At 49.7% G+C, this 19,092-nt stretch overlaps 1 protein-coding gene across 6 annotated transcripts in view; it reads right to left on the bottom strand.

Moving 5' to 3' along the window:
- Positions 1-19,092, bottom strand: part of MFN2 (mitofusin 2) — a 31,464-nt gene extending 12,372 nt beyond the window's left edge. Inside the window, exons 1-9 of one of the 6 annotated variants that reach the window (XM_025376805.1) lie at positions 18,805-19,059; positions 17,193-17,337; positions 16,710-16,777; positions 10,689-10,867; positions 7,698-7,833; positions 4,344-4,506; positions 2,948-3,072; positions 1,181-1,289; positions 965-1,072 (exon numbers count right to left, since the gene is read on the bottom strand). In XM_025376805.1, the coding sequence (XP_025232590.1) occupies positions 965-1,072; positions 1,181-1,289; positions 2,948-3,072; positions 4,344-4,506; positions 7,698-7,833; positions 10,689-10,863 (816 nt within the window). In that variant the 5' untranslated portion in view covers positions 10,864-10,867; positions 16,710-16,777; positions 17,193-17,337; positions 18,805-19,059. Of the gene's footprint in view, positions 1-964; positions 1,073-1,180; positions 1,290-2,947; positions 3,073-4,343; positions 4,507-7,697; positions 7,834-10,688; positions 10,868-16,709; positions 16,778-17,188; positions 17,750-18,804 lie in introns of those variants that run through there. The other 5 variants (XM_025376787.1, XM_025376797.1, XM_025376829.1 and 2 more) reach the window with 5 other exon arrangements.

Raw genomic sequence — 19,092 nt, 5'->3', positions numbered from 1 at the left:
AAAAAAAAAAAAAAAAAAAAATACAAACATTAGCCAGGCGTGATGGCGGGTGCCTGTCATCCCAGCTACTCGGGAGGCTGAGGGAGGAGAATTGCTTGAACCTAGGAGGCGGAGGTTGCAGTGAACCGAGATTGCGCCATTGCACTCCAGCCTGGGTGACGAGCAAAACTCCATCTCAAAAAAAAAAAAAAAAAAGATTTTGGACTCCAGCCTATTGACTGCAACTGCATGTTCTATCATCCCATATTATCAATCTTATTACCCTTTATTTTTTTGGAGACAGCGTTGTACTATGTCGCCCAGGGTGGTTTCAAATTCCTGGTCTCAAGGGATCCTCTCTCAGCGTATAGGTGTGCACCACCATGCCCAGTTTGTCTTTCATTTCACATATTTAGAGTTGCGAGGCCAGGAGCGGTGGCTCATGCCTGTAATCCCAGAACTTTGGGGGGCTGAGGCGGGTGGATCGCTTGAGCCGTGGAGTTCAAAACCAGAGTGGGCAACATGGCAAAACCCCATCTCTACCAAAAATACAAAAATTAGGCAGCCTCATAACCCAGTCTCTAAATAAATAAGTAAACAGCTAAGAGTTGTGAGTCACCAGTTAGAATCAGTATTCTCCATTCCTCTTTCCAGCCTCTTTCACAGAGGCCTCCCTAGAGCTGAGCCTGTTCCATACTAACTCCTCAGAAACCAAACTGAGCACTGGTCCTGAAGATGCACTAATGCTGCAGGGATCCTTTTTAAGCCTAGGGGAGAGTGGCTTAAAGAGGGGGTGCGTCCAGCAAAGTGGATGGCAGAGGGGAAAAGCCACCAGAAGATACCATAGGAGAGTATTTGGAGAATTATTTGGCAATAAAGTTAATTCAGGGAAGTCACCAGATCCAGGAGGGCATGAAGTGGCCCTAGTGGCAGGCAGTGCTCCCTCGGGGTGGCATTCCCCAAACTGCCAAACAGAGGCACTAACCTCCTCCATGTACTCAGGCTCTGAGGCGGATGCATCCCAGCGGTTGTTCAGGATGAAGATGTTCGGCCGGGAGAGACGCTCACTCACCTTGTGGAAGAAGTGCTTTTCCTAGACAAAGGGTAAGACCTCGGTGGAGCAGGAGCCTGACAGCCAAGGCCCCATCAGCTGCCTGCCCAGGGGGTGTGGGAGCTTGGGAGAAGGCAGAGGAGGAGTTACCGTCTGCATCAGGGTGGACTCTGAGTTGGCCACCAGCACAAACACATCAGCATCCAGACAAAACTTGTCAATCCAGCTGTCCAGCTCTGTGGTGACATCAATACCAGGGCTAAAGGTGACAGGAGTAAACCAAATCATCAGGCAGAGCAGGAGCCCTATTCTTCCTGCTGAGAACAGACCTGGGACTTGTGAGGCAGGCAGGTCATGGAGGAGAAAGCCAGCGAGGGGAGGGAAATCAGGCCCGGCCCTCATTAACTGATTTTTACTTTCCATTTCCTATCCTTCCAGATTGCCCGGAAATGAGTGTTTTGGTTTTTTTGTTTTATGTTTTTTTTTTTTTTTCTGAGACGGAGTCTTGCTCAGTCGCCCAGGTTGGAGTGCAATAGCGCGATCTCGGCTCGCCGCAAGCTCCGCCTCCCAGGTTCATACAATTCTCCTGCTTCAGCCTACCAAGTAGCTGGGACTACAGGTGCCCGCCACCACACCAGGCTAATTTTTTGCATTTTTAGTAGAGATGGGGTTTCACCATGTTAGCCAGGATGGTCTCGATCTCCTCATTTCATGATCCACCCACCTCGGTCTCCCAAAGTGCTGGGATTACAGGCGTGAGCCACTGCGCCCGGCCTTGTTTTGTTTTTTGAGATGGAGTCTTGCTCTGTCGCCCGGGCTGCAGTGCAATGGCAAGATCTCAGCTCACTGCAACCTTCGCCTCCCGGGTTCAAGCAATCCGCCTGCCTCAGCCTCCAAAGTAGCTAGCACTACAGGCACGCACCACCATGCCCAGCTAACTTTTTTGTATTTTTATAGAGATGGGGTTCCACCATGTTGGTCAGGCCGGTCTCAATCACTTGACCTCCTGATCTGTCCACCTCAGCCTCCCAAAGCACTAGGATTACAGGTATGAACCACCACGCGTGGCGGAAATGAGTGTTTTTAAAAAATACATCTATTGCTTTTATAAAAACAGAATTACTTGTAATTCTACTTTAAAGATGATATACCAGGACAGGTGCAATGGCTCACGCCTGTAATCCCAGCACTTTGGGAGGCTGAGGCAGGTGGATCACGAAGTCAGCAGTTCGAGACCAGCCTGGCCAATACGGTGAAACCCCGTCTCTATTAAAAATACAAAAATTAGCCAGGCATGGTGGCGGGTGCCTGTAATCCCAGCTACTTGGGAGGCTGAGGCAGGAGAATCGCTTGAACCCGGGAGGCAGAGGTTGCAGCGAGCCGAGACTGTGCCACTCACTGTACTCCAGCCTGCGTGACAGAGAGAGACTCCATCTTAAAAAAAAAAAAAAAAAAAGATATACAATATACAATATACAATTAAGGTGAAGGTGTGACTTGATGTGAGTCCAGGTAAATGCTACAATACTGTACTTCTTGGTATAGTTATAACCTGTCCACCAAGCCAGGGCAAAGTGTTTCTTCAAGGGAGATAAAATACACCTCTGACTCCGCCACAACTCCCCACCCCCAGTACACGTGCTGGCACTGGGCTGAGGCTGAGAACCTCCCCAACTTTTGAGCATCCCTCCTATCTCTTACAGACCATCCCTGGGACATCTGGTGCTGGTAAACAGGTATAGGTACCAGACTCTAGAGGAAAGCCAAGAGGCCAGAGGATTTGGTTGAGCCCATCTGAAAGGCAGTAGTACTTAAGCAGAGCACGGATGGGGCCCAGGGACTCTGGCCCGGATTACTCAGAAATGGAAACCTGGCACCTCCCGGTTTGGACCTCGTAGGAGGGTACCTCCCTCTTACCTGTCCATCAAAACAAGGTCATCCTTCAGAAGTGGGCACTTAGAGTTGGGCCACATCACACTCACTAGGCTGCCGGCATGGAGCTGCTTGTCCTGATGGAGGGCATGAGCCAGCTGGTTCACAGTCTGATGGCAGAGGAAGGAAAGAAAGAGGCTGAGGAGGAAACACCAAGCCAGATTTCCTGTGCCGCTGCATCACAGCACAGTGGCTGGGACTGCTGCCCATCTGCTACCCTTTCTTTTTTTTTTTGAGACGGAGTCTCGCTGTGTGGCCCAGGCTGGAGTGCAGTGGCGTAATCTCGGCTCACTGCAAGCTCCACCTCCCGGGTTCACGCCATTCTCCCGCCTCAGCCTCCGAGTAGCTGGGACTACAGGCGCCCGCCACCACGCCCGGCTAGTTTTTTTTTGTATTTTTAGTAGAGACAGGGTTCCACCATGTTAGCCAGGATGGTCTCGATCTCCTGACCTCGTGATCCACCCGCCTCGGCCTCCCAAAGTGCTGGGATTACAGGCTTGAGCCACCGCGCCCGGCCTGCTACCCTTTCTTCTTCCACAAATAAAAACTTAACAGCTGGGAGCTGTCAGTTAAGAACCTACTTTCTTCACTGCTCTTTTGAGCTTCTTTCCTGGATATCACGCTAAAGTCGTCTGTTCTGCACTGATTGATTCTTTTTTTTTTTGAGACAGAGTCTCGCTCTGTCGCCCAGGCTGGAGTAGTGGCGTGATCTCGGCTCACCGCAACCTCCATCTCCCGGGTTCAAGCAGTCCTCCTACCTCAGCCTCCCGACTAGCTGGGATTACAGGCGCCTGCCACCACGCCCAGCTAATTTTTGTATTTTTAGTAGAGACAGTGTTTCACCATGTTGACCAGGCTGGTCTTGATCTCCTGACCTCAAATCATCCACCCGCCTCGGTCTCCCAAAGTGCTGGGATTACAGGTGTGAGCCACCGTGCCTGGCCGATTGATCCTTTATGAAGCAAATTGAGCATCTGGCCCCAAACAAGAATGCAGCTGCCTCTCAGAAAACTCAGAGTGTCGGCCCCTGAATGATAGGTCAGAGACACAGAGCAAATGCAGGAATCCCTCTCTGGCAATACCCCAAGGAAGAACACAGCACATACTGTCTTCCTTAACGAGTGAAGAGAGGCCAGTGGCCGCTCAGAGCTGTATGAGGAACAGCAGGGTCCTCATTCTTGGTGATCCACATTTCTGAAAACCGCCCCCGCCAGCCCCCAGAAGCTCTCACATCCTTCAAAAAGCTTATCTAAAATAGGGTCTCCCATTCACCTAGACAGGGCAGTGCTGCCCTCTCCCTAGAGGTGAGGTCAGCCATGTCACAATGGAGGACTTGCTCCGCCAGCAGGCACAGGGCTGACAGCCAGCCTGGCACCCTCACCTTGGCGCTCCTCTTTTCCTCTGAGCCCTCGGTAAGGAGAAAGGCCTCATGGCCATCTGTGCCCTCTACCCGCAGGAAGCAATTGGTGGTGTGGCCAATCCCAGAGGGCAGAACTTTGTCCCAGAGCATGGCATTGATCACGGTGCTCTTCCCATTGCTCGTCCTAGAAGGAAGTAACAGCTGTCAGCAAAGCCACCAATATCCGACCTGAATTACTTTCACAATGCAGATACCAGCCTGGAAGGCCAAAGCCCTATTCACTGCAATGCTGCCAGTGCCCAGACAGTGCTGAGACACAGAGTAGGCACTGTTTATTAAAATGAATAAACAACCCCAGGCCCAAAGCTGTGACATACCCCGGTTCATCATTTCAGATTAATCTGCAAGAGGCTCACTACGCACTGTCTGCCCCTTGAATCATACAGCCACCCTCAGCATCACTTATAGAGACTGTCTGAGACAGTCAGACAGTCTCCAAAGTTTAACTCAGGCCTACCTGAAACACCGACTCACCACCCTCAAAGCGTCTTTCTCAGTCTAAATGACCCCAGTGTTTCCCACACAGGGCATGTTTCACTGCTTTTCTCCCATCACGCTCCTCCTTACACATGAAGCTTCACCTTGTCAGTCCCAGCTGACAACTGCCAGGCTAAAGGGAAGATTACTTTCTCATTCTTTGTTTTTATTATTATTTGACATGGAGTCTCGCTCTGTCACCCAGGCTGGAATGCAGTGGCATGATCTCAGCTCATTGCAACCTCTGCCTCCTGAGCTTAAGCGATTCTCCTGCCTCAGCCTCCTGAGTAGCTGGGACTACAGGCATGCGCCACCATGCCCAACTAACTTTTGTATTTTTAGTAGAGACAGGGTTTCACCATGTTGGCCAGGCTGGTCTCGAACTCCTGACCTCGGGTGATCCTCCTGCTTCAACCTCCTAAAGTGCTGGGATTGCAGATGTGAGCCACCATGCCCAGCCTACTTTCTCATTCTTACCTATCACACCCCTTTCATGTAATCTGGTGGGGTTTTTTTGGGTTTTTTTGATACAGGGTCTTGCTTTGTCGCCCAAGCTGGAGTGCAGTGGCATGTGGCATGAATAGAGCTCACTGAAGCCTCGACCATCAGGGTTCAATGATCCTCCCACCTCAGCCTCCCAAGTAGCTTACACTATAAGTACGTGCAACCACGCCCAGCTAATTTTTAAATTTTTTGTAGAGATGGGGTCTTGCCATGTTGCTTGGGCTCGTCTCAAACTTCTGGGTTCAAGCAATTCTCCTGCCTCGGCCTCCCAGTGCTGGGATTACAGGTGTGAACCACTGCACCCGGCCATTTCTGCTTCTTGAAAATAGCTCCACTCAGCAGACTCATCTGCTCTGAGTCTCAGAGCTTTCAACCTGTGCTAAATACAGTGTTTCTGAGTTAAAGTTTCCCAGCCACATCACTGGAGCAGAACTACAATGACCTTACCTGCACCCACTGAGACAGGCAGCCCACTAGCTCACCTAAGTAGGGGTCATACCTCCCAGGTGAGGATGAAGAAATGATAGTTCAGAGTACAGGACCACACCTGAGGTTACAGGTCATCAGGAACAAGACTCTAGGCACAGTGCCTATTCCCCAGGCTACCACCAGGTGCCTAGCATACAATCTGTCTAGATGTCTTTTTTCCTGTATTAGATGTGCATGTGTGTGTGTGTGTGTGTGTATATATATATATACATTTTTTTTTTTTTTGAGACGGAGTCTCGCTCTGTCTCCCAGGCTGGAGTACAGTGAGGTATGATCTCAGCTCACTGCAACCTCTGCCTCCTGGGTTCATGCCATTCTCCTGCCTCAGCCTCCCAAGTAGCTGGGACTACAGGCACCTGCCACCATGCCCGGGTAATTTTTTTGGATTTTTAGTAGAGACGGGGTTTCACCATTAGCCAGGATGGTCTTGACCTCCTGACCTTGTGATCCACCTGCCTCGGCCTCCCAAAGTGCTGGGATTACAGGCGTGAGCCGACGCACCTGGCCATTATGCCAGTTATAAATGTTTGGCATAGTACTTTGGGTACATTGTGGCTTCATAAGGGCCAGTGTTAAAACTGCTTCCATGTCAAAGCAAAGAAAACTGCCTATGTATTGGTTTGTCCTGGTGGGGAATAAAAAGGATCACTGGTTCCAGTCACAGGAGTAGTAACTGTGGGTACCTTAAGGTTTGGGGCACTTACAAGGCTGTGGCAGAAACAGATACCCCATGGATATCGCATGTTAAACCATGTGTATCTAGGGAATACTCAATCTCAATGTGCACACCTTTGACTACCGCTGTGGAAGCGTTCCTTTAGACAAAGCTGTGACCCATTTTACTCTGGATCAGGACAGAAACGGTTCACATTCCATTATTTGTAAAGTTATCTTCTGTTAGCTTTCATTATTTTTGCTACACTCATTTTATTTGTATTTAAAATGCTTTAGGCAACCTAAGAACAAATGTAAAAGTAAAGATGCAATAAAAATGAATTGCTTGATATTCATTACTTCATGTGTATCAACAAGCATAGCACTAAAACAAAACAAAACAAAAAAACATGTATTTAACTTATTTTTAGGTTTTATGCTTTTGTGAATTTTTTTTTTTTTTTTTGATGCTTGCCTAACATGCATGTGCTGTAAAAACAGTTAACAGGGAAATAACTTGAGATGATGGCTAGCTTTGTTTAATGTCTTACGAAATTTTCATGAACAATACAAACATAATTGTTAAGAACATGTGTATTAAATTCATGTAAGTGGAATAAAAGTTTTATGAATGGAGAAAAAAAAAACCAAGTACTGTATGATTCTACTTACGTGAGATACCTAGAATAGTCAAATTCATTGGGACAGAAAGTAGAATGGTGGTGGCCAGGGCGAGGGACATGTGGGGACAGGGAGTTATTGTTTAATGGGTATAATACAAGCTTAAATTTTGCAAGATGAAAAAGCTCTGGAGACTGGTTGCGAATATACCCACTAGTGAACTATATGCTTAAAATGGTTAAGGGGGTAAATTTTATATTATATCCTTTTAATCACAATCAGAAAATTAAAAAAAAGTCAGGCTTGATGGCATGCACCTGCAGTCCCAGCTACTCCGGAGGTTCAGGTGGGAGGATCACCTGAGCCCAGGGAGGTCGAGGCTGTAACGAGCTTCCAGCCTGGGAGACAGAGAACCCTGTCTCAAAAATCGAATAAATAAAATATAAATTAAAAGGAAAGCAATGAATTCTGAAGCGTGTCCCTGCCCTGGAACGTTCTGTGGCCTTGCACAAAGTGCCTCCCTCCCTCCTAGCCAGGAAGAAAGAAAGGGTGGGTGCCACAAGGACATACCGGCCAAAAAAAGCCACTTTCATGTGCCGCCGAGCCAGCACCTCGCTGATGCCTCTCACTTTGGATAGGTAACCTTTGACGTCCAGAACCTGTTCTTCTGTGGTAACGGGGTCCAGTTCTGCATTCCTGTAGGTGTCTGGAGGTGGGGATGGAACATGGGTCACCACGTGGTCAGAGGAGTTCCACAGTCATAAGTCTGGAAGGGCCAGAGCAACCGCCCTGCTTACCCTAAATGAGTCCACCTCTGGCTCCCTGCAGCTGACAGGCTGAATTCCAGATCCTCTATGGCGGCCCCATGGTGTGGTGGTTAAGAACATGGCTAACGAGCAACACTGCCTGGTTTTGAAGCTGGGTTCTTACCACTTTCTAGCTCTGTGGCCTCAAGCAAAAGAACCTTTCTGGGTCTCAGTTTCCTTAGGCACAAAATGGAGATAATGACAATATCTACTTCATGAGACCACTGTGAGGATCAAATGAATTAAAATACAAATGCTGTCAATGGTGGTTGGTGTAAGATGAATACCTGAATGTTAACTGCCATCCTTGTTCATTTTTTCTTAACAAATATTTACAAAGTTCTTACCACAAGCCAGGCACTGTTCCTTCCACTTTTCAAATTCGTTCTCTCCTTTGGTCCTCTTTATTAACGTGGCTCCAGAGGTAGTAAAAGGCAGAGCTAGGATTTGAATTAGGCAGCCTGGCTCTGGAGTCCAGGCTCTTAACCACTCTGTGTCACTTCTCGAGGCCCTCCCTGCCCTGGCCCTGCTGGCCTCTTGCCACCCGCTGCCTCACAGTCCTCCCTCACCATATCCCCAAACTCACCAGCTTCCTCGGCCCTCTGGCTCTGCTCCCTGCTGCCCAAACCCCTTCCCACTCTCTGAAGAACTGACACACTACACTGCCTTGGGGCAGCTTGACTCATTCTCACTTGACCTCGAGTCTAGCTTAGACAGCACTGCCCCAGGAAGCCTTCTCTGACCACCCCTCCAACCTGAGTCAGGACCCTGGACCCCTTCTCTGTGTGCCCCAGCACCCTGCACTTCTCCCATCTCAGCTCTCACCTCACCATAAGTTAACTGTCCAGCTCACCTGTCTGTGTCATCTACCTCATGAGGGCCACGCTATCTGATCCCAGCACCCAGCAGGTGCACAAATGTTTGCTACGTGAGCAGACCTTTGGATTACAGCACTGCTTTTTTCCAGTGCCCTTAACAGGAAGATGGCCAACAAATTACTCCATACAGGAGCAACTGAGTGAGATCCCACCATTGTCCTGTCTAGGACACGCACTAGACAAGCTAGAGCACAGCCAGGTGTTCAGCCCCCCTGCACACTCCTGGGAACTACGAGGCTGACAGGCCCCAGCCCTGAGAACACTCCCAAAGCATGTGAAGCATGACAAGGGCCCGCCCACTGAGTTTCCCCCGCAGCCATCGCCATGAAAGGAAGTGACCAAGTCAACAACACCCCCATCTCCCCGCCCGCAATGTCCACCGGTCACCTCTGCCCCAGAGGCATCAATATTCCTCCCTTATATGGGCAACTAGGCATGGCCTTTGGAATGTCCCTCAGAGGAAGCTGGTTCTCAAGCATGTGACTACACTTAAAAGTGGGAGCCAGCAGGCCGACAAGCTCTTGTTACCTGCCCGTTAGAAACAGTCCCCAGGCAGGAACCATCCCCTCCCTGACCCAACACAGCTCAGGATCACTCCAGCTCTTTCCCTTCCATTTAAACAACAGGGAGGCCTCATGTTTTCACACAGAGAGAAATCAAAGCATGCATCACATAAACATCTGCATTAAGCATGTGTCTGTCCACAACGTCATCTGAGTAGGTGACTCAGAGCTTCCAAGAGGGTTACTCTGGGCTCCCAGAGGGCAGTGGCCTGATCTACCCCATCTCTGCATGCCCAGCACCTGCCACAGGGCTGGCACACCACAGCCACTGAGTTGGGATTATTTCAACTACCAATCATACTACTTTAAAATTCAGATTTTAGTTCAACAAGTATTTAGGAAACACCTTCTGTTACATCAAGTGCCATGCAAAGGGCAGGGCACAGATGAGGGCATGAAATTGGACAGTCTCTTTCTTCAAAGGGAGCCTCGTGTAGCAGCCTGGCGTGTAAAACAACGAGAAGTCAAGCTGCTCTCGTTGAAAGCAGAATGGAAAGAAGGTGGCCCCCCTGAGCCAGGGGCCAATCCCGGAAGCCCCACCACTGAACCTCTAGGGTTCTGCAGACTAGAATCTGAAACCACTGTTCACACCTGAGCCCCCTTTCACAAGTGAGGAAACCAAGGGCAGATAAGACTCAGCTACTGGGTCTCCACAGACAATCTCAGGACCTGGCGCCAAAGTGCCCTTCTAAAGAGGGAGCCTGAGGAAGCAAGCGCTGGAGTTGTCACTCAGACGAGCGGGGCCCCGGGAACCAGTCCTTCTCTGCTGATAAACAAGGAACTAGAGGTTGGGCTCAAATTAGTAACTAGTAGAAAAGGCACAGGTGACATGAGTTTCCTATAGTTCTGTCACCAATCTAAAAATATAAAAGAGAGGGCGCCCCGGTCAGGCATCACTGACACCCAAACAGTGCCTGGTATTAATGGCAGCCAGAACTAGGCAAAGGAAAACACGTGGGCTCTGGAGTTGGAGACACCTGGGCAAAGCCCTGATCTATTACTTACAAGGCATCCGACAACTCTCAAACCTCAATTTGCTTGCCTTGTAAATGGGGATAAGATTCACCTATCTTTCATGATTAAATGAAACGAAACCTGTGGACTTCTAAAGTAATTACTAAATGGCAGTTCCCTTGTCTTCCTGGCCTCATCTCCCCAGACTCCAATTCCACATGATTTCAAGAGCAGAGCATTTCTGAGGCTATCTGGGCATGAGTTCCCGAAGAGCAGAGCTACACTTCCCCACCCACAAATCCCAATAGCTAAACATCTAAACAGGTAAGAGTGGGCCTGGCTGAGCAGGTGCCCCCTTACCTTCAAGGAAGGTGGCGCTCTCCTGGATGTAGGCCCCCAGCTGCTCAAAAATGCCATTGATCTTCTTCTTGGCAGTGACAAAGTGCTTGAGTGGGGAAGCATTCACTTCAGCCATGTGTCTCTTATCTTTCTTGACTGTGACGATAGTGTTGCATCGAGAGAAGAGCAGGGACATTGCGCTGCAAGAGAAGCCAATGTGAGCGAACACAGCGATACCTACCTCGGGACATCCTGCTGGAAGGATGGTGGAATGCTTGGGGGAAAATCAAGAATATGGGGATCTCAGGTCACTGCAACCTCCAGGACTAGAACAAAGGATGGTGAGATAAGAAGTGTCTCAGGCTGGGCACGGTGGCTCACCCCTGTTTCTCAGAACTTTGGGAGGCCGAGGCATGTGGATCACCTGAGGTCAGGAGTTCAAGACCAGCCTGGCCAACATGGTGAAACCCCGTCTCTACTAAAAATACAATAATTAGCCAGGCCCGGTGGCACACACCTGTAATCCCAGCTACTCGGGAGACTGAGGCAGGAGAATCGCTTGAACCTGGGAGGTGGAGGCTGCAATGAACTGAGATCACGTCATTGTACTCCAGCCTGGGTGACAGGGTGAAACTTTGTCTCAAAACTTGAAATAAAATAAAATAAAATAAAATTAGCCTGACACAATGGCATGCATCTGCAGTCCTAGCTACTTGAGAGTCTGAGGCGGGAGGGTCACTTGAGCCCAGGAGTTTGGGCTGTAGTGACCTACGATTGGTCCACTGCACTCTAGCCTGGGAGACAGAGCAAGACCATATAAAAACACTACTGGTTAGGGCGCGGGTTCAGTGGCTTATACCTGTAATCCCAGCACTTAGGAGTTTGAGACCAGCCTAGGCAACACAGGATCCCGTCTCTATTTAAAAAAAAAAAAAACAAACAAACAAAAAAAAAAAACCAGCCGGGCATGGTGGATCATGCCTGTAATCCCAGCACTTTGGGAGGCTGAGACAGGTGGATCACAAGGTCAGGAGTTCAAGACCAGCCTGGCCAACATGATGAAACCCCGTCTCTACTAAAAATACAAAAAAATTTAGCTGGTTGTGGTGGCGGCCGTGTATAATCCCAGTTACTTGGGAAGCTGAAGTAGAGAATTGCTTGAACCTGAGAGGCGGAGCCCTCCCAGCCCAGCCCTCCCACTATGCCCCACCTCTTTTGACGTTTGACCAAAGACCTCTAGGACTTTGGAGTCAAGTCTCATGACCTCTAAAATGTTATTCTTATATGAAAAGATAAGCTACAAAGATGTGTGGGATTGGGTGAGAGCAAGAGATAGTCACACAAAAATAGACTGTGATAATATGGCCGGGTGCGGTGGCTCACACCTGTAATCCCAGCACTTTGGGAGGCTGAAGTGGGTGGATCACTTGAGGTCAGGAGTTTAAGCCCAGCCTGGCCAACATGGTGAAGCCCTGTCTCTACAAAAAATACAAAAATTAGTCGGGTGTGGTGGTGCATGCCCGTAATCCTAGCTACTCAGGAGGATGAGTGAGACAGAAGAATTGCTTGAACCTGGGAGGTGGAGGTTGTAGTGAGCTGAGATTGCACCACTGCACTCCAGGCTGGGTGACAGAGTGAGACTCTGTCTCAAAAAAAAAAAAAAAAAAAAAAGACGTACAATAAACAAAGTGTTGGGCCAGGCGCGGTGGCTCAGAAATGTTGGGCCGGCCGCGGTGGCTCATGCCTGTAATCCCAGCACTCTGGGAGGATGAGGTGGGTGAATCATTTGAGGTCAGGAGTTCAAGACCAGCCTGACCAACATGGTGAAACCCCACCTCGACTAAAAATACAAAAATTAGCCAGGCATGGTGGCAGGCACCTGTAATACCAGCTACTCGGGAGGTCGAGGCACGAGAATTGCTTGAACCGGGGAGGTGGAAGTTGCAGTGAGCTAAGATCGCGCCATTGCACTCCAGCCTGAGTGATAGAGCAAGACTGTATCTCAAAAAAAAAAAAAAAAAAAAAAAAAGCTCAAAAAGAGGCAGACACACCAGAAGGTAGTGTCCAGGGTAAGAGTGGGAATTCTGACCCCAAAAATGGATCCCTGCCAGGTCCCTCAGAGTTCCCACCATGGCGAAAGGTACTTCTTGAGCAGAGCCCACCGATCCTAGGAAGTCAAAGGGCAAAGGCCCTCCTGGATGAGGGGGCGTGTGCACAGCTGACTGTGCCTGGGTCTGTCACTGCCTCCCCAGCCACCCTAATCTTAGGGCCCTCAGTTCTCCACCCAGCAGCAAGCTCACTCTCTCTAGACGAGAAATGAGGTGTTGCTCCCGAGCAAGCACACGAGAAACTTCCAAATGGGACCAAAGTATGTTGCAGAAGGTCCTGAAAAGCAGAAAGAACACCCAGAAGAGGTACATGAAGACCAAATGCCACAACGGACGTTTAGGAACTAACCATCCCAAAGAGTGGGCAGAAGACAGACCGACCCAAAGTGGGATAGGGACCCACATGTGTGCCCAAACCAACAAGTTCTTGTGCAATGTTAATGATTCCTCTGGAGACGAGGGAAGGAAATGACCCCACTTCCGTTTCTACATTCCTCCTCAGCATGACGCCACAGCTATGAGAGATGTTTTCTCAGCATGGAAGCCATATGTGCAGGGCTTAAAGACAGTACAGCTCTGAGGAAGGAAACTGCAAAGAAAATGCTACTCTCACTCTTCCAAAGCAGCAAAGGAAAAGTGCACTGAAATCAGGCTTGCCATGGCCTGGCAGATCAAACTGTTTGAGAAAGAGGGGATGTGGCAGGCACAAGAGGAAAGCCACCCAAAAGGAAAAGAAAAGAGATCAGGGGCCAGGCACGGTGGCTCATGTCTGTAATTCCAGCACTTTGGGAAGCCGAGGCAGGCAGCTCACCTAAGGTCAGGAGTTCAAGACCAGCCTGGCCAACATGGTGAAACCCCATCTCTACTAAAAATACAAAAAACTAGCTGGGTGTGGTGGCGCATGCCTGTAGTCCCAGCCACTCCAGAGGCTGAGGCCGGAGAACCACTTGAACCTGGGAGGTGGAAGTTGCAGTGAGCTAAGATCTCACCACTGTGCTCCAGCCTGGGCGACAGAGCGAGAGTCTCTCTCTTAAAAAAAAAAAAAAAGAAAAAGAAAAAGAAAAAAAAAAGGGATCAGGGATGGGGCATGGTATAGTACTACCTATGACAGGTTTTGTAATCAGGCAGAGCCAGGTTCAAATTGTGACTATATTATTTCTGGGCTGCTGAAACTTAAGCAAGTTATTTCATCACAGAACCTTGGTTTCTTCATGTGTACAACAAACAAGACACCTATTGCAGAGAAAAACTGTCTCAAACTGTCTTTTTTCTCTACTCTCACACCATAATCATCAACACAAGAGACTTCTGTGACCAAATGTGAGGGGGTTTCTTCCCCACCCCAAGCAGCGGACACCAGCTGGGTGTCCTCTCACTCAGTTCTCACACTGTCTACCCGGAGAGAGTGTCAGATCCCACGGGGTGAGGGCTCAGTCCCCAGGACTGCCCCACCTCTCCACCACCACGCCTCAAACATACCAGTCGCAAGTCTGGGCCTCCAGAACTTCTGACCGACTGGCTTTAGGCTGGGGTTCCCTTGACCCCCTCTTTGAGTTTGATTAATTTGATGGAGCAGCTTACCTAACCCAGGGAAACACTTATGTTTACTGGGTTATGAGGGCTATCGCAAAGGATACAGATAAAGAAATGCTTAGGGCGAGGTACGGGGGAAGAGGTGTGTAGCTTCTGTGCCCTCCCTAAGCGGGCCTCTCTCCAGGAACCTCCGCGTGTTCAGGTATTTGCAAGCTCCCTGAACTCTGTCCTCTTGGATTTTTATGGAAGCTTCATGACATCAGCATTCCTTCCCCCAAGATACAGGATCCAACCCTCTCAGGGGAGGGTTTTAAGGCCCACAGTCAGAGAGGCGGGGAAAGATTAGGGTGGAAGGAGAGCAGGAGAAGGTCAGAGGCCTGCCCCTGAGGCCTACCACATCTAACATTATAACATGAAACCAGAACAAGGGCTATAGATAGGAGTTACAGGCCTGGGTCCATGGATGAAACCCATATCCTCACACCATAATACCATCTCAACTGTGAGAAGACTAAAGCTGATGATGCAAGCAACGTGCTTCACATACAGTAAGAGCTAAAAGCAGCTTTACATGTTATAAAGCAATAACAACAAACTCTACCAGCAAGATCACAAGACTCTCTCCATGAAAATCCAGCCTTGAGGGAGGGCAGAGGCAAGTCTGCCAACTCACCCCACACACACCACTCCCTTATCCGCTACCACGGAGATAAAAAACACAGGTCAGCTGGGGAAGGATCAGCGATACCCCACCCCAGAAGTGACTTGCTGCAGGAAGCAAGTTCCCCACTATCAGAAGCAGATGCCTTTAAGTTCTGGTCAATGTTTGCAAGCCCAGGGGATATAAAACCAAAAGCATTAGTGCTCACTAACTGCAAGACTCAACAGCGTGTACACCAGTAGAAGCTTGGGAGCTCCAGGTTACAAGGTCTGCTAGGAGCACAGCCCATCCAGGAGCCTCCCTGCTCTCACCAATAACCAACCTGCAGCAGCCTCCAAACCCCTGGCGTAAAACCTACCGTCAACCCCTCCAAACTCTGCCTGATTTATCTGGCTCTGCTAACTTGCGAGCTAAGATTCCACATTTGTGTTGCATGAGCTGCTTTCTGCCTGGAGTCCTCCTTCCTTTTCCACCCATTTGGCATACTCCTACTGTCCTTCTACATCCAACTCAAGTGTCACTCCCTCCATGAAGCCTCCTCTGATGCCTCATAGAGAACAAACAACATCACAGACCCGGTTTTTATCACATCCTGTGTCCCCAATTATCTCAATGCTTTGACTGCTGACTCCCTACTCCTCCGGAGTGATGCGGGGCAGCTGGGTTCCTGCTCCTCCTCTGGAAAGCCTTGATAATCTCTGCTTCACCACAGAGCTCGTCGCCACAGGCACGTGGGGACCATCCCACAAGCATAGCCTGAGAGCCTGGCTCCAGTATCAGTTACACACTAAGCGTCACACTTCAAGCTGTGACTGCCTCATAAGTGCTCTGGAGATTACAGTTTTGGATAGTCTCTGGCAGCACTTCCCAAAGTGTGGTCCACAGAACTCTACTTGCACCCAATATTCCACCTAAAGAAGGTTCAATAGTAGAATCAGTTTGTAAAACCCCATACGCTACTATTCCCCTCAGTGGAGCACACCAGCACAGCAAAGAGTTTGTGAAGGAAGGCTTGTTGTAAAGACACTAGTTTAACTGTATTGAATTCAGCATTTCACAAATATATTCAATTAAAAAACCCTTCTGTGTAATAGTTTTTAAAATCCCGGGCCGGGTGCGGTAGCTCACGCCTATAATCCCAGAACTTTGGGAGGCCGAGGTGGGCGGATCACGAGGTCAGGAGATCGAGACCATCCTGGCTAACACAGTGAAACCCTGTTTCCACTAAAAATACAAAAAATTAGCCGGGCGTGGTGGTGGGCGCCTATAGTCCCAGCTACTCGGGAGGCTGAGGCAGGAGAATGGCGTGAACCCGGGAGGTGGAGCTTGCAGTGAGCCGAGATTGTACCACTGCACTCCAGCCTGGGCGACAGAGCGAGACTCCATCTCAAAAATAAAATAAAATAAATAAAAAATAAAAATAAAAAATAAAATAAAATAAAAAACCCGAGGATAACGCTTTAGGGAAAGGCCCATTCTTTCTGGTACTCTCTCACCCCTACCCCCAAAAAGTGTGCCAGGGGCACAGTATTGACAAATATTAACCTAAGACCAGAAATGAACCTAGTTCTAAATGGAAACTGCTATTAGCCCTCCAAGGTGGTCCAAAGTTTTGCCTCAACCTAGGCTATCAGTCACGGAGTATTAGGTATCTTGGGAGTAGAGACAACAGTAGCAAAATTCACTGCAAGGTGTGTTTGGATCCCAAGCACAGTCCCTGAATCCACACCACCTCCTTACCCAGTGTTATGTACAGCAACTCCTAGCAGGGAAAATAAAATGGATCCACGGATCGTCTGCTGGCACAACTGGAAAAGAGGAGAAGCTGAGAAATCGAAACAAAAGAGGATACAGGGTAAAGGGGACAGAGCAGAATCTTAGAAGAGCAGTGACAAGGAGCCAATCTGTGCTGGACAGAGACGGGGAAGAGCCAGCACTGCAGAGAAGACCAAATGAGGGAGACACAGACTAATTCTTCGGGGAGCCCAAGAGATCCCAGCCACTTCCTGAACTGTCAACTTTTAAACAGGCTCTCTAAGCAACCAGCGAAATCCTTCACGGAAGTAGAAAAGAGATACAGCAGTTTTTCAACAGAAGTTAGAAAGCTGTGGCTCTATACAAAGAGGATGCCATCCAAGAGACTTGCCACCAGAGGTCCAGGAGAGCATGCCCCTGTCCACTCAACTCAAATCCAGGGTGCCAGAAGTCACAGCTACTACTCACTTTTTTGGATGGTGAGAGATCTTCACAAGGTAGGCATCATGGACATGGCTGGAGTCCAAAAGACAAAAAGATTCTGAGTTCTCTTCTGTCTTGTCTCAGGTTGAGGTTGGTTATTGATTCACTGTGTTGACTCCACCAGTCCTGACTTATTAGAAAAGAAAAGGGAGATAGATCAGGTGTCCTCCCCCCCAAAAAAAACACTGGTGTACAAAACATGTCTAATCAGGTTTCAAGCCAAACAAACTCATCCCTGAGGGAAGCTTACTCATTGAGGTATTGTGGAGTTGCACTGGCATGTGAGGAAGTGCCCTGGGGAAAAAAACACAGAGGTGTGGGACCAATCCAGGCTATGCACAAACATGTGGTCTGCCATGTGCGGGTTTGAGGCTCCCTGCAGGAGCCCTAGGAAAGGTACATCTAGAGAGGGGAGAGGAGGACAGAGCAAAACCAGGAAAAAAACTGGGCTTGAGGATTGTGGAACAGCTGACTACTGGGCAACAGAAGAACTGACTGAAAGCCAATGTGTTCAGCTACTGTAAAGTATCTCACTTAATTCTCAATTCTATGGGGCAAACAGAAGGCTGGAATACTTGAAGATTTATAGACTGTTAGTCGATTGTCTAAGCTGGGATTTGAAATATTAGCTCCCTTTGACTCCAAAGCTCCTGGAGTGCAGTGGTGCGATCTCAGCTCAACCTCCGCTTCCCGGGTTCAAGCGATTCTCCTGCCTCAGCCTCCTGAGTAGCTGGGATTACAGGCGTGTGCCAGCAAGCCTGGCTAATTTTTGTTTTTGGTACAGACGGGGTTTCGCCATGTTGACCAGGCTGGTCTCGAACTCCTGACCTCAGGTGATCCACCCGCCTCCGCCTTCCAAAGTGCTGGGATTACAGGTGTGATCCACTGCGACCGGCCTCCTTCCTTGTTTAACTACATTGAGCTGCCTTCCTCCCCCAAGCCCTAAACCTTGGGACACCAGAGGCGGATAACCAGAGCCTTTTTCTGGGTAGAAGAGAGAGAGATGATTGAGAATTTAAAGAAAGAGGGCAATGAAGGAGTACGAGAGTGGGTAACGGGCAGTTCTGCCTTCGTGCGTCTAAACAGCTATTTATTCAACATTTTCTGTGTGCCTTCTGTATGTGTGTCAGGCGCCACGTTAGGAATGGATAAGAAATAATCCTGCCCTCCAGGGCCTTAGAGTCCGGTGAGAAGTCATACAAGTAAACAGGGTTGAACGAGAGGGTAGTAAGTGTCCAAAGTGGGGAGGGCAGGGCGCTCCCGCGGTGAACGTGGACACCTATCAGGTGCTGAGTAAATGCTGGCAAAATGAAGACTGGATGAAAAACAGAAAAGCGGCAGGGGTAGAACGTTGCCGTGAAGGGTGGAAAGGCGGGGACAATGAGAAGCTACAGGACAGCCCACCTCCCAGTCCCAGGTCCCGTGGCCCGCCCCCTCCTCTCAGGGCCTGCGGCGAGGCCTGAGAGTGGGGACCCCCGCTTGACTGCATCTCAGACCCCCGTGGCCCCAGAATCCCGTCGGCCTACGCCGAGCTGCTCAGGACTTGCCCGGCCGGGCCGGGCCAGTCCCCGCCACCCCGGCTTGCTGGCCCTCTCACCTTCACCTTCCCGGCCTCGCGGTGGCCATCACACTCACTACGTCACCAGCAAGCGCCACCGCGGGGGGAGCTGGGAGGAGGGAAAGGGACGCGCGCGTCACCAGTCGCCTCAGGATTGCCCCTCGACCCGGGTGAGCTGGTGGACCCTGAGCCCAGCTGGCTCGCCCCGCCTACTCCTTACGCCTCTGCGGCCCCGCGACTGGACACTTCGAGCGGCGCCTCAGCGCGCGACGCCTCCGCCGGCGCGTCCCAAGCCGATGACGCAGAGGCTCGGACTCCCGCTGCATC

Source organism: Theropithecus gelada, chromosome 1, assembly GCF_003255815.1.
Source record: "Theropithecus gelada isolate Dixy chromosome 1, Tgel_1.0, whole genome shotgun sequence".
Taxonomy (NCBI): Eukaryota; Metazoa; Chordata; class Mammalia; order Primates; family Cercopithecidae; genus Theropithecus; species Theropithecus gelada.
This window is presented reverse-complemented; position numbering and strand designations above follow the sequence as displayed.